Source organism: Fusarium graminearum, chromosome 3 (assembly GCF_000240135.3).
Source record: "Fusarium graminearum PH-1 chromosome 3, whole genome shotgun sequence".
In the NCBI taxonomy this organism is placed as follows: domain Eukaryota; kingdom Fungi; phylum Ascomycota; class Sordariomycetes; order Hypocreales; family Nectriaceae; genus Fusarium; species Fusarium graminearum.
Window position 1 is genome coordinate 488,973 of NC_026476.1, and position 14,208 is coordinate 503,180.

Genomic DNA, 14,208 nt, shown 5'->3' on the forward strand with positions numbered 1-14,208 from the left:
GGCAATATTTCCACGCTTGGCAGCATGCAAGGATGATCTGGTCCTTACATTGGCCCAATTGATACAAAGAAGTTGACAATTGTGATGGACAGGCAGAAGCAAAAAATGTGACAAAACGTTCGCAGCATCCAAATCTCATATGGTATTCCACCGCGACATGTGAGAATTGTCAAGTTCCCGGTTATTCATGTCTTTGGCGATAAGTCATTCTAATTCTACTCCTCTGTCGTCACCTCTGACAAGCTCATTCCCTTGTTAACGTAACATCGCATCGACGATGTCTTCCGATCCATACTTAAACATTGTGAAACACAGAACTCGATACAACCCTTGTATCGGTGGTCTCGACGTATTCCTACAACAGAAGCCAGTCCGTGCAAGCAGGATAATCTCCATCGATTGTCCAAACCATGGCCAACGTACATCTCAGTCCCGAGCTGTGGCGGTTCAAGAAGATGATATGGTCACAACCCTGAAAACCATTCCGTCAAACATTATGAGAATTGTTTTGATTGAGGATATCAACTCTCGACTTATGAGTCTTGTAGGGAACACCCTCGACATTGATCCTCTATTCTTTGCAGACTATGTCAATACTAGTTTCAAAGAATTTGAGGTCTCACCACCACCACCTTCCATTGCAATCTTGCCATCGTTGTTATCAGAAAGTGGCTATCTTCATCTACATTACCAACAAATAGTTGACCTAGGCGATGCCTCATTATTTCGGAACACTCCATATGCTTCGAAGACCCATACCAATATCACGCGGAATGTCCGACGATTGCCACCTCTTTCAGGCAAACAATTGGCTCTTGTTCGGTCTGCTTGCTCGTTGCTGGTCAAGAAAGTTGGTGCTGCTTCTGTTTGTAAGTGATCAACTTTGGAGGATTGAGGGCTGTCACTGACATTGAAAGGCCTCGTTCTGGTTGATAGTCCTGCGCATACCGCGGTCAATACTTCAAGACCACAAAGCGCAACTGTTTTGCATGGAGGGTTTGAAGATGTAGCAACATCCCGTGTCTCACTGCAGACCTCAGGAGGACATGATGTATGGAAGAGGGACTCGATGCTTCAGAGCCTAGTACACTACCTGCAACACACGAGACCCCTTAGGGACACAACTACACCCATAAGTATGCTAGACTTGGTATACTACCCGATCCGTATTACTCTAGCCCACTGGAACTCCTACATCCATCTTATCAGCCGTTACTCAAAACACTACGAATATTCCCTCCAGGATATCTCAACTCGACTCTATAGCAGTGACATCACCGATTTGCAGAGATGGAGGAGAAGAATTAGACAGAGCAGGCATAAACTTACTCTTCTTACTGAGTTCTGTAAGTTTTGGTTATCACAAGAGGATATAGACTCCCACAAGACCACCTGGAATTCTTTCCTCCGAGATATTGATTATTTACAAGATCAGCTTCAAGACTATAAACAATCCCTTGAACAAATGGTTACAGTCGCGACATCTATGGTACAACTACTCGACTCGAGACAATCGATCGTTGAAGCCGTCAGTGTTCGGCGACTAACCTATCTTGCGCTCACCTTTGCGCCATTAGCTTGGGTTGCAAGTCTTTTCAGCATGTCCGAGCCTTACCTGCCGGGGCACAACGGATTCTGGGTTTATTTCGCAACTGCAATTCCTTTGCTTTGTGTGGTATTCCTTCTGTCAACGTTCAAGTATGATCATATGTGTCAAAGATTGGCAGATTACTGGAAACGCATCATGAATCGTTATCGGGCTAAGCGGAATAGGCAACAGGATAATGCGTTGAAACCATGATATTTGTCTCAAACTGATGAACTAAAATATCTGTTTAATAAAAATTAACACGAATTAGCCCGGTCTACTATATCCCATTTCCTTCATCTCTAGCCACAATTAGTTTCTCAATACCACTGCTTCTTTAGTATACAACCCTTCAACTGCAACTTTGACCAGAAACTTGGCAACACTAACAGGAGTGACACTGTCCTTCATTGTCATTCCTACGCCCGAACTTCCCAGTGTCTCAATCTCCAGCGCATTATTGTTGTTGTGGTCCAGTTTCACAGGTCTCACAAGAGTCCACTCCATGTTTGTCTTTCGAATTTCTTGATCCAACAAATTATGGTCCGCCAAAGCATATTTAATATTTGTCAACCCCATGAAAGCACGGCTAATCAATGGCAGATTCTTCCATGTGTCTCCCACGCCAGCAGTTGACATGACGATAATTCGATGGATACCGGCTTCTTCCAAGACTTCACACGCGTTGGCGCACGAGTCTGCTAGGAGTCGAGGGGGACCGACTTGGGCTGCGAAGGGGCTATCCGATGCACGGACTGTGTTCAACGTGAAGATTGCGGCTGAAGGAATGACACCGGGTGTAGCATGGATGGCTTTGCGTATGTCGTCTTTTGAGAGCGGAGAGCCGGTGACTATCGTGATGCCAGGTTGTGGTGTAAGAGCGGATGGGCCTCGGACAAGTGCTGTTGCTGTGTGATTTTGAGCGAGGAGTTCTGATACAACAAGCTTGCCAGTGCGGCCTGTGGCGCCAAGAAGTAGGAAGTGCATATTTAAAGGTGGAATGATTTAGAATGAATAATAGTGAGATCTATGAGTTTCAGTGGAAGATGAATATTGTGTTCAGATGATGAGAGAATGGAGGAAGGACTTCTTATACATTTGTTCCTCTACAGGTCAGCACAAACAGAGAGACAAGGATTATATCTGATTGGCCCGTTCGGTCATGTTACCATTATCGACACATCCACATTCTTATGAATCACGGTTTGTCGCTAGAAGTAAGCACAATGTCTGATTGGCTGGTTCGGTCAATATGCCTCTTCCATGGTGATACAGCACTGGAAACACAAGCACAGCGTTGATGAAACTATACGCTTATAAATCCTTAATTTCTGATCTTAACTTGCTGAGAACCTGACTTATCTAGCCCTTGCCATAGCTCTGGGGGCTGACAACATGCAGCAAATATTCAGACTTCAGACTGTTGCCTCAGCCCACCTTCAATCCCCCTACGCATATCGTAATCCCTGAGCCGTTCATTAATCTCATCAGTCAAAGCCTGGATACTCTCGTTCTCATCTTTCAGTCTCCCATCAAAGTCTGTCTCATAATCCAGTGTTCCCAAGAGCACGACTCTCATAACCGTATGGAGTAATTTCAAGAAACAGTGATTGACAGTCATAATTTCTCCCACTGTCTGGGCCATTTCAAAGTCTTTATACCAATCATTCAGAGAATTAAGAAGTCTCTCCTTCTCAACAAGTAGTTCGCTAGCTCTTTGCTCTGAATTGATGATAGACACCTGGTTTAGAAAGTTGATAACTAAGTCAGCAATTTGCCTGATCCCGGGTCGCATATTTGACGCAATCTTGCGATCAGTCGAGACTTCCGCAGGTGGTGTTAACATGCTGGTCGTATTCGCTGTGGGCTGTTCGGTAAACTTGCAAGGCGCAGCAAAGAATTTGATGATGAAGATATCTATGGATGGCAAGTCTTTGTGACTTGCTGGTATCAAGATATTTGTTTCTGATAAATATGGTCTGGCGCGGTATTCTCGCATAATGTTCAATCCGCGGACGATGTGGACGCCCATTGCGGAGAAATTACCCCGGACTTGCTCCACGCTTATCAGCACTTGGCAGCAAATTAGGGCAGACTTGAGTGTCTCCGGGCTAGGTGTTGACAAGTTTACAGCTAGACCTGTCAGAGCCTTGCTGTATTGTTGGAGACCATAGTTATAGCTCAACCTTTGTTGCTCTGGTGAGGCGGAGCTATCTGCCTTCGACTCGAGGTTTTCACGAAGAGCCTGGAGAGACTGGAGAGCATGTCGGATGGACGCATCAGTCAAGCTCTGTTGAAGTACCTGCTCAGCCTCTCTGTTGCAATCGAGATCCACATCAAAGATTGTCTTGGTGGAGAGATAGCGGTTGAGAGTTGCAGGGTCTAGAGGAAGTGTATCGGCTGTAGGCTCTGGGGGTTTATTTCCGGCTTCTAATCCATGGCTGTTACTGGTTGGCAAGCTTGAAAACGGTCTAAAAACAGATTCATAGCCATCACAAGTACGACCAGTCTTGACACATTTCTCACAGAATGGCCGTGCCTCATCGCATTTGATCTTTCGAATTCTGATAATGTTAGCATAAGATAAACCCCGGTCTAGTCGGATCCTTCAGGCATCTTACCTGCATGTCCGGCATCCCGTCTTTACCTTTCTACCCCCAACATTATTTCTCTTGTTATTTCGCTTATTTGTCTGCATGATTGAAAAGATGTAAGGAGAAAGATGAGCGAACAAGCGAATGAGAAGCCTCAGCTCGTGTTATCCACAAAAGGATTTAGCGAGTTCTTTTAGCGCTGACTTGCGCCTCTTCGGCGTGATATACTGCTAACTCGATTTGGATACAAGAGCGAGCAGGCCAATTGTGGCTAATGTTCTGTGAGTCAACCATGAGGCGGATTCACGATGATGAAGACTATTATGTTTTTGATTTCAAATACATCATTAGGATCAGAAATAAATACAGTTAGCATATGCAGAAGCCTGGTACATCAGAGTACCCTTGTAATCTTAGAAGGTGAGATTTACTTATAAAGTATCGTTGATCGCTCCATGTTAACAACAATTATCATTCTCTTCATCCGTGTATCATCTTAGATCATTTTCAAGACTATTCACCACACTCAAGATGCCTGCTTTTACTCTTTACGGCGCTCGCGGCTCAACAAACACTGATAGAGTCCGTCTGACACTAGCTGAAGGCGGTTTCACAGACTATGAACTTGTCCTCCTTGATCTCTCAAAGGGACAACAAAAGGTGGGTTATTTACCCGTGATTTTAGTGCTCGCATCTAACAAGACATCATCTAGTCGAAGGAACATTTCGCCCGCCACCCATGGGGTAAAGTCCCAGCAATTGAATTCTCCAACGGCTTCACCCTCTACGAAAGTCGCGCCATCTGCAAATACTTATCCAAAAAATACAATTTTCCTCTGCTCCCTTCCGAGTCCGACATGGAGACTATAGCAATCTTTGAGCAAGCACAGTCGGTAGAAATGCAATACTTTGCAGAGCCTGCCGGTCGTATCGCTTTTGAAAAGTTTGCCAAGAAATTCATTGGCCTACCTCCAAACGAACAAGTTGTCAAGGATGCGGTAAAAGCCGTTGAGGCGTTTTTCGACGTCGCAGAGAAGTTCTTGTCGGAGAGAGAGTATATGGCTGGGAATGAGTTTACGCTCGTGGATATTTACTACGTGCCCTTGGTTCAGAGATTGTTCGTTTGTGGATTTGGCAATGCTATTACTGAGAGGCCGGCTGTTAGTGCTTGGTGGGAGCGGATTAGCACCAGGCCCGCTGTGCAGAAGACTATGGCTGCTTGATGAGGGGATCTCGTCTACTTGATAATGACAGGAGTAATTGATAGTATAGACATCATGTATAGATAAAGCCTTACCAACAAATGAAATTGGTCTTGTTATCGCTACATTCTCTTCTTTTCCATGGGTACACCGCTCGGAAAATTCTGACTGATGATTGTTAAAATCCCATATCTAAAAGAACCTGTCGCCAAGGCTGCCAAGGTCTTTACCGAGCGTTGATTCATACTTTATCAAGATACTAAACGGCAAACCACTAGGTTTATAGTGCTTATCCGCTGTGTAGATGACCTGTTTAATAGTATGGCCGGAAAAGAACCTGATAGGTTTCATTCCGTAGACACGATGTTGGCTTTAACATTATAGGTGAACAGCCAATACGAAGTTGGAGAAAGTTGTTTTCAGTTATCTGAAGATGCAAAGTAGATTCCGAGTTCCGGATCTAGGGTAAAGTGACTACATGATGGATAACCAGATGTGACTCTGCAAGGTTCCCCAGGATCATGTCGGTAGTCAAGCGCACCTATCTCCATCAAATACTATCCCGACTCATATCTCACCTGCCAAATCTAGCATTCGGAGCATCGGAATGTATTCAAGCATAAAGACAAGCTTCAAGCAAGTCCACATTTGTTTCCACCAATTATTGACTTTGACTGACACACTCGGTAGACAGTGCTACCCGCAATCGACAAACTACTGGCGGAATTTCTCAAACCGTACCATATGAAAAGCAACCCTGTATATGCGTTCGATGTCAATTGGAGAGTACAGCCTTGGCGTGACAGGGATATAATTCCAGAGGCTATGCCAAGACTTGTAGAAGCTATCGAAGGGTAGTTGATGAAGATCATAAAAGGCCGTATTATTTCCTGCCAGAATCCACTCTCGTTTCAGACTCACTTCAGATCTCAAATTGTCTAGATTTTCTATCTCAACCATTTTAACCATGCATTTCTCAACCTTCGCTACTATCCTCGCTGCCGTGCCCGCGGCACTCGCCTGTAAGGGTTACACCGGTGGTCTCCCTAAGCATACTGGTACCAAGACCCTCAGCACTCCTCAGTACATCGCCAGAGGTCAGACCTTTGACGCTGGCTGGGTCAAGTATGACCGTGGTGTGAAATGTACCGGCCAGTCTGAAGGCGGTAAATACTCCTTGAAACTGTTTCCCACTTCGAACACACACTGATGAAGTGTCCAGGTGAGAAGGACACTGTTTTCGTCCTCGAAGAAGGTGCCAAGCTACGCAATGTCATCATTGGCGCCAATCAAAAAGAAGGCGTATACTGCAAGGGTTCATGCACTCTTGAATTCGTGTGGTTTGAAGACGTCTGCGAGGACGCCATCTCCATCAAGGGCGGTGGCACAGCCAACATCATCGGAGGTGGCGCTTACAAGGCCGCCGACAAGATCATCCAGCACAACGGTTGTGGTCACGTCAACATTATCAACTTCTACGCCAATGACTACGGCAAGGTGTACCGATCCTGTGGTAACTGCAGTGGAAACTGCAGACGCTCCGTGCACATGGAGGGTACAACTGCTGTCAATGGTGGTGAGCTCATGGGCATTAACCTCAACTACGGTGACAAGGTATGCATGTCTTTGATGTTAAAGGATGATTATGGCTAACAGATGTAGGCTACTTACTCAAACAACTGTTTCCCCAAGGTTCAGTGCCAGGGCTACAATGGCTGTGACAAGAAGAACGGTGCTTGTGAACCCCAGAAGGTTGGAACTTGCTAAGCAACCAATACCTGAATGGCCAAGCCCAGTCGAGTTGTGTCTTGAAAAACTGTAGTCGGGCGTGGTGGTAAGAGTGCGGAGACGTATTCATTGTACATATGTATATCGGAAGAGCATGCATCAGTAACGATATACTGCCATTAGCTCTAGTAAATAACATACTTGTCCTTTAAACAAAAGTATTAACTCCTACCATTACGTAAGTGGTTATCTGAGATCTATTTGTCATTATGGTACATTATGGTACATTAACCTTCAATCATTTATCAGATCCCCAGGCTAGACGATACTGTGCGCTGTAGATGACCCTCGCCGAGAACTACTGTCGATGTGAATTTGACTTTCGACCATGATATGTCTCCCACTCGAGTCATCATCATGAAGTCTGTCCCAATTACCCTTAATAGATACTGTAGTCCTTGCATGTCCATGAGGACTCAGTGAGTTCATCTGAGTCTGATCAACATATTCCAATTTCTGTCAAGAATTAGTTTCAGCTGCATGAGTTCAGTGCTGGCAGTACGTACTGGTCTGGATGTCCCTTTGGAGCGGGTCATAGTCTTGGCTAAGCAGGTACCAAATACCTTGAGCGACGGCAATGAACAAGCAATAATAGCGAGGCTAGATTCTAGTAGTGACCAGAAAAGTAGTCGACCTTGGGCCTCTATAGAACAAGTTAGTACTGAGACTTCCACATCTTTCGTCAACTTACCCATGTGATTATGGGGGTATTCTCGTATTTCGATGTACTTGTACGAGATCATGCGCATAAGAGCAGCAATACTAGCGAGCACGCCAAGCCCCAGGATTCCCACGACTGTGAGCTTACTCCGTGTCGGCATCTGTAACGAATAGACGATGAAGAAAGGTGTCATTGCACAAGCCCAGTCGCTAGCCACCTGCGCTGATGTACCAACATAGCTGAGGTACAAGAATCCATTTGCAGATTTGCATTTGCCCGCACCAGGATTCCAGTACGTTTGAAATGGAACGCAGTTCACAAAGAACCAAACCACGCAAATTACGGCCGTGACGGTCATGATGCCCATAATCCCGTACATTAAATACTTATATCGTCTCTCAACACAGATATAGAGGATCGTAACTGCGATGGCGAATTTCGTTATCGTCGAGGACGCGTAATAGATGAGTTCGTAGAAGATCAGATATTCCATGCCGCGGACCGTAATAAAGTTTCGCATTTCGTAGTGGTTGAGGTACGCGTCTGATGCGCCGACGCCATAGTGGACTGATAACGCTCCGAGGACTGCTGCCGGAATATAAGGAAGCTATCAAGTATTGTAGTCAGTATTGGCTCGTTTTGTGACAGACGGTTTGTGAGGGTCAAGTAAAGGAGAAGACATACAAACCCAGCCACAGCCAAGTAATCATTTAGTCGCCATTTGACATCGTTCTGCACTCTGAACATCCGAACATAGACTCTAAGCCCAACCACAGTCGTGCAAATAGCAAGAAAGACATAAATCAGCACCTCGCACACCGCACCCATCCCTGACGGCGGGATAGAATGTTGTGCGTAAGCGATTTTGGCAATGTTCTCGCCCGTCAGGCCAGCCAAAGATTTCACCATGTCGAGAAATAAAAAAAGTTCCTACGTCTGACTTTCACTTCTACAGGATTGGGTAAATTATATGCACAAAGTTCTGAAAGGGGTAAGTGGGTTAGAATTGGGGCATTCATGAGCCGTGGAGTGACATCCGAACTGGAGAGATGAACGAGCGTCCTTCGTAAGCCTGTTCACATTGTTGGCAGCAGGGGTAGATATGAGAGTGTAGGAAGTGGGCCTTGAAGCTAGTCACTTCTCACGATACTAAATCTTTGAGATATAACAAGGATAACAATCACGCAAGAGATACCTTAAGTACGAAAACCATCCGTGTAGTTGTAGATTTCCAGAGACAAATATGAGAAATAGTTCAGCAGTCACCGCTCCGGTCATGGAAGTACCTGAAGTATCAGCCCCTGACTCGTAATGTTCAATATCGGTAGCATGGGGGCACAGTTCCCCGTTCCCCGGAACTCAACCAACAGAACGGGGATATCCGACTGACTATCATTGTTTCCGTGCAGTCGCTTCGCTTATAAAGTTCAAGTTGTTACAACCTTGGCAGGGGTTCAGAACGGAACCGTTTGAATCATATCAGTTAGAGTTACAACGCCCCGTCGCAGTGGGTCACTTGCGAGAATTAGTTCCCAAACCGTTTCCATTGTATATACCTCAACCTTTACCTTTGTTACATATCAAGTCTGATACATAGTCGCTCATCAAATCACTAATTATGAACTTCTTTAGCAGCCCTGCCGCCCCTGCTCGAGTAGAGACTGATCAGGTTATCCCCTTGCATGTCTGGGATGAGAGTCCTTTGTACCGAAGGATCGCATTGTATAATCTTAAAGTGTTTGACGATGTTCTTGATCCGGGAAAATTGCGTTCTAGTCTTGAGACTTTAGTTTCACGAAAGACATGGCGTAAGCTAGGAGGACGATTGAGGAAAAAGGTAATGAATATGTGATACCAACATCAGAATCTCATTAACTAACCCCTATATCAGGACGATGGCTATCTCGAATACCATATCCCAGCGCAGTTCACTAAAGAACGACCAGCTATAGGTTACACCCACGCCAATCTCATGGATGTCACAAAAGACGAACATCCCATTGCTTCAAGACTTCCAAAACCTTCTACTCGCCCAGCCATCGTCGGTGATCCAGACGAAACAGTAGACCTCGCCTGCGGTCCTGGATGCCCTACCTCTATCGATGACTATCTTTATACAGACCAGCCACTTCTCGGACTTCACGTTGTATCTTTCAAAGATGCCACGCTAGTCACACTACACTGGCTGCATATAGCCTGCGATGCTCTCGGCATGAAAGGCTTGATTGATGGATGGGTTCGTGCGATGAAAGGTTTGGAAATACCTGAACAACAAGGCTTTGACTATGATCCTTTGGCAGAACTGGGTAAACATCCCAAAGAAGCGCATAAACTTGCAGACCAACGGATGACAACTGCCTCGCTGCTTACCTATGCTGCTTGGAATGGATATAGTCTCGCGCTTGCAAAGAAGGAGACACGAATGGTCTGCATACCAGGCTGGTTTATGAAGAAACTTCGTGCTACTGCCCTCAAAGAGCTCGCTGCTGCTGGAGTCAAAGATCCCTTTGTTACAGAGAACGATGTTCTCGTTGCTTGGTGGTCAAAAATAGCCATCTCTCACCTTCCACCTGACTCCGATCGACCTGTCACAATTCAAGTCGGAATGTCTCTTCGAAAGGCGCTCGAAAAGGACCTTCTCTTACCAGACAAGCCATTTATCTCGAACTGCTTTGGTTTTACGAATTTGCTGCTTTCCTCGAAGGGCCTCAATAAGCAGTCCACTGGAGAAACAGCGCTTCAAATGCGCACTGCAGTAAACGAGCAAAGAACAAGGGAGCAAGTGGAGGCGTATCAGGCCATGGTTCTGGACTCAGTGGCGCCGTTACCTGTGTTCTTCGGAAACGGAAATACGTATCAGATTTCGTACTCGAACTGGACGCAAGCTGAATTGTTTTCGGCTGACTTCTCGGCGGCGACTGTGAAGCCTCGAAATACACCGTTGTATGCATCATACATAGGTCATTGCCAGGTCCCGTTCAAATTTCCCGAGGGTTTTATCATTGTTGGCAAGGACATGAGCGAGAATACCTGGTTTTGCTCGTATCGCGTTGCTGGTTTGTGGGATGTAGTTGAGAAGGAGTTGGAGAAGTTGAAGGATGTCGAAGCGGATTTGTGAACGGTCGCTAAACTAGACCCTGTTCTGTTCGGGAACCTACTGATGAGAATTGATACATGCATTACGCAAGACGCGACTTTACAAATGATAGCTTTTAATACAGACGCTCAGCATCATCAATCTAAGAAGTGACACTTAAGAAAAGATACGAATGTTACTTTGTCAAATCTCATTCACCAATACTAATTGTTGGAAGCAGCGGTGAGTGAGCAGTTTCATCTACGGTATGTATCTGTGGTTCCTCATTGGATTTTGACAGGAGATATTCTCCTAATGGTGGTAATACATACCTATGAAGGCAATAGTAGTCAAGGCAATAAAGCCAGAGGGTTCAACGGCGGCTGAACTGATGTATAACGTTGTCTTAACCAGTAACCAGTAGGCTAGAGCGGGATAGGGGGGTTGAGGAAAATGCAACAGAGCGGCCGTCGTGATACATCGCCAGGGTACTCAGCTAGCCACTAGACGGCAGAACTGCCGATCATAGTATAATAGAGTTATATGCTCCCTGCAATAGTCTACTTCGGGAACAGTCAATTGTCTAGACTATCATATATGTTTCAGCTGTCACGGGAGGGAACTATTTGCTTCCAGTAGACTTCGTTCGCTTAACATAATGTACCAGTCGTCTAAGCCATTTGAATGTATCCAATGATTAGCTAGTAGAGTCTCACTGACCCATCTACTAACGAGATTCGCCTACAATGCGTGTGATAAGTCAAGGTACAATTTATTACTCGCTAAAAGAACCTGATCATCACTGTTCATGTACATAACGACTAAGTTGACAATCTAAAGATTGGCAATTGAGAAAGTTTAGATCTCGGTCCAAAAGGTGTGAAAGTTTATGTGACGCTCCTACTCACTTTGATATTGAAGGTCTTTGACTATGATAGTAGTCATGCAAGACTCTGCGTTTGTCACACATCAGAAATGTGATATAGTAGCCGCTTCGCCGCCCTTGTGTTTGTTCTAGACCAAGGTGGCGCACTATTCCAAACTTCAGCAGCCGACTATCTACTCTTCTACATCCAAAACTACAAGGCTTCTATGGAACAAAATATCGTGGTAGGCAGAATTCGCCCCATGCGGCTTTCTCGCGTGTGATAATAGGGAGACAACTAAAGCAGCCTGTTTTACATTTCACACCATTCTTCAGAACACACCGACATTTCTACTGAGAGGTTGATGTAGGCGTTTATGTAGAATGTTGCGGCTGAATCAGCCATGATTTTTTGTGGTTTAGAAGAGTTCATAGTAATAATCGCTTCCACATTGTCCCTTTCCAGCTACAGGTATTGCCACCTCCATTACTAATACAAGCACCATAACAGCGGCAGTGATAACTATCCACTCAACGACGGTCTAGACCAAGATGGTAAGATGTATGTCTCAATAGCCAAGAGGCTTCCAAAAAGAACGCAATAGCTGCCTTCGGCTTGTTGAGCTATCGTATGAACTGGTCTGGACTGCTGTTGGTTATCGAATGTGGCTGGCTGGATGGAAAGTCATAGAGTAGAAAGGATGTCATTCAGAGACATGAACACTATGTATCGTACGATTTGATGAATCCATGAGTTGAAGGTACTGACACTCTCATTTATAGTCGCCCTTTAGAGCTATAAAGACCTCACCTCTGCGCACTCAGGATAAGTCCAACATCAATCACTTCTCATCACTCACCATCACTACAAACACTTTTTATAACTCCTTATCACTCCAATCAACAAACACAATGTCTTTCATGGCCCAGCAAAAGACCCTTTCCGCCAAGCCTGGCGTGTTCAACTATTCTGGACTGTCCTCAGTTGTCTTCAAGAAGAAGCTCTATGTCTTCTACAACAACGCTGACCAGAACGGTGGTTGGTACAATGTATTTGAACGAGAGACCAACCACTGGTCTGGGCCTTTCTCGTTCCGCCAGGGTGGCGCTACCTTTATGTCACTGGCCGAGTACACCAATCCTGCTGCTGTTGTTTGGCGCGGCACTATCTACGTCTTCTTCAATGGTTCTGGATACAATGGAACCTTTTGGACATCGTCTACCGATGGAAAGAAATGGGCTCAGGTGAAGTCTATGAGCGAGGCCATGGGTACTCCTGCCGAGAACTTTGCGAAATACACCAGTCCAAGTCTTGCCGTCTTCAAGAACGCTCTGTACATTGTATGGAACAATGTTTCTGACAACGGTACCCTGAGATACACTACCTGGAGCGACCCATCTGGAAAGATCGCGAATCCGATGGATGTCACTGCCGCGGGGCTCAGCATTCGCCGTCAAACAAGCGTAGCTTTGGCCACCTTCAAGGACAAGCTCTGCCTCTTCTTCAACGGCTCTGGCAGCAACGGCACCTGGACCACTACGTTCAGTGGCTCAGGTTGGACTCAAGTCATCCCTGTGACCATGCCTCTTGCAGGTTCCGCCTTGGACTACACTAGTCCCGCTGCATCTGTCTCCGACGACGGAAGACAGCTTACTCTTCTGTGGAATGGTTCTGCCAACGACGGACTTTGGTATACCAACACCATGGATGGTACTACCTGGACACCTCAGATGAGCATCAGCCAGATAATTGGGGGTCAGACCGTTCTTTACAAGAGCAGCCCATCTATTGCCAGTTACCGCGGAATTCCGTACGTCTTGTGGGTCAGCGACGACGCAAATGTCTGGTACAGTCAGGGATTGACCTTGTCGCTCGACGACGGAGATTACAACGCCATGATCAAAGCCATCCTAGCCAGTAGCGACTTCACAGTCGTCACTGCAGATGCAAAAGTCCTTCAGTATCTTCAGACGCAGATCCCATCGCTCCATGCCTTTCTCCAGAAGCCTGCGGACAACGGCTGGGCAGCCTTTGTTGCGACTTTCATGGCTTCCAACACAGCTTTGACTCCCCCGGCTGTGATCGGCATTTTCGCTGTAGCCACGCTCGCAGTCAACGCAGGATTCGATATCAGTGTAGACGTCTCTGAGGGAACCTTTTCCTTCCGCCAGCCTCCAACTTCGGCGTAGATGATGGCCGAAGGATCAGTTGGGCGTGGATCTGAGTTACGGCTTAATTCTGGGGTCTGATTGTCAAAGTAGAGAACCCAGTACGGATACTCAATGCAATTTCATTATCTATTTTTTTCATCTCAATTTGTATTGACTTGTAGTGTTATGTCCTTTCGATAGCTGGCAAGATAGTATTTCTAAATTTCTCAATGGACTGATGCTGTAGATGCTGCGAAGTCAAGTGTTTAAATAACGTGTAGAG

At 45.7% G+C, this 14,208-nt stretch overlaps 8 protein-coding genes across 8 annotated transcripts; 5 read left to right on the forward strand and 3 right to left on the reverse strand.

Moving 5' to 3' along the window:
* Positions 1 to 277: 277 nt before the first annotated feature.
* Positions 278 to 1,801, forward strand: FGSG_04860 (uncharacterized protein; the record flags this gene model as incomplete). Its single annotated transcript, XM_011325023.1, has 3 exons — positions 278 to 869; positions 918 to 1,346; positions 1,476 to 1,801. The coding sequence occupies 3 exons, from the start codon at positions 278 to 280 to the stop codon at positions 1,799 to 1,801; spliced, it is 1,347 nt and encodes a 448-aa protein (XP_011323325.1).
* Positions 1,802 to 1,900: 99 nt separating this feature from the next.
* Positions 1,901 to 2,575, reverse strand: FGSG_04861 (uncharacterized protein; the record flags this gene model as incomplete). The annotated part of the gene is made up of 1 exon (XM_011325024.1): positions 1,901 to 2,575. One exon carries the CDS (start codon positions 2,573 to 2,575, stop codon positions 1,901 to 1,903), a length of 675 nt encoding a protein of 224 aa, XP_011323326.1.
* Positions 2,576 to 2,996: 421 nt separating this feature from the next.
* On the reverse strand, positions 2,997 to 4,286 carry FGSG_04862 (uncharacterized protein; the record flags this gene model as incomplete). The annotated part of the gene is made up of 2 exons (XM_011325025.1): positions 2,997 to 4,152; positions 4,210 to 4,286. 2 exons carry the CDS (start codon positions 4,284 to 4,286, stop codon positions 2,997 to 2,999), a joined length of 1,233 nt encoding a protein of 410 aa, XP_011323327.1.
* A 427-nt stretch (positions 4,287 to 4,713) lies between these two features.
* On the forward strand, positions 4,714 to 5,405 carry FGSG_04863 (uncharacterized protein; the record flags this gene model as incomplete). Its single annotated transcript, XM_011325026.1, has 2 exons — positions 4,714 to 4,842; positions 4,896 to 5,405. The coding sequence occupies 2 exons, from the start codon at positions 4,714 to 4,716 to the stop codon at positions 5,403 to 5,405; spliced, it is 639 nt and encodes a 212-aa protein (XP_011323328.1).
* A 946-nt stretch (positions 5,406 to 6,351) lies between these two features.
* Positions 6,352 to 7,151, forward strand: FGSG_04864 (uncharacterized protein; the record flags this gene model as incomplete). Its single annotated transcript, XM_011325027.1, has 3 exons — positions 6,352 to 6,550; positions 6,607 to 6,998; positions 7,047 to 7,151. The coding sequence occupies 3 exons, from the start codon at positions 6,352 to 6,354 to the stop codon at positions 7,149 to 7,151; spliced, it is 696 nt and encodes a 231-aa protein (XP_011323329.1).
* A 400-nt stretch (positions 7,152 to 7,551) lies between these two features.
* Positions 7,552 to 8,742, reverse strand: FGSG_04865 (uncharacterized protein; the record flags this gene model as incomplete). Its single annotated transcript, XM_011325028.1, has 4 exons — positions 7,552 to 7,607; positions 7,729 to 7,815; positions 7,864 to 8,440; positions 8,518 to 8,742. The coding sequence occupies 4 exons, from the start codon at positions 8,740 to 8,742 to the stop codon at positions 7,552 to 7,554; spliced, it is 945 nt and encodes a 314-aa protein (XP_011323330.1).
* Positions 8,743 to 9,451: 709 nt separating this feature from the next.
* Positions 9,452 to 10,951, forward strand: FGSG_04866 (uncharacterized protein; the record flags this gene model as incomplete). Its single annotated transcript, XM_011325029.1, has 2 exons — positions 9,452 to 9,670; positions 9,725 to 10,951. The coding sequence occupies 2 exons, from the start codon at positions 9,452 to 9,454 to the stop codon at positions 10,949 to 10,951; spliced, it is 1,446 nt and encodes a 481-aa protein (XP_011323331.1).
* Positions 10,952 to 12,695: 1,744 nt separating this feature from the next.
* Positions 12,696 to 13,964, forward strand: FGSG_04867 (uncharacterized protein; the record flags this gene model as incomplete). The annotated part of the gene is made up of 1 exon (XM_011325030.1): positions 12,696 to 13,964. The coding sequence occupies one exon, from the start codon at positions 12,696 to 12,698 to the stop codon at positions 13,962 to 13,964; it is 1,269 nt and encodes a 422-aa protein (XP_011323332.1).
* Between the last annotated feature and the right edge of the window lie 244 nt (positions 13,965 to 14,208).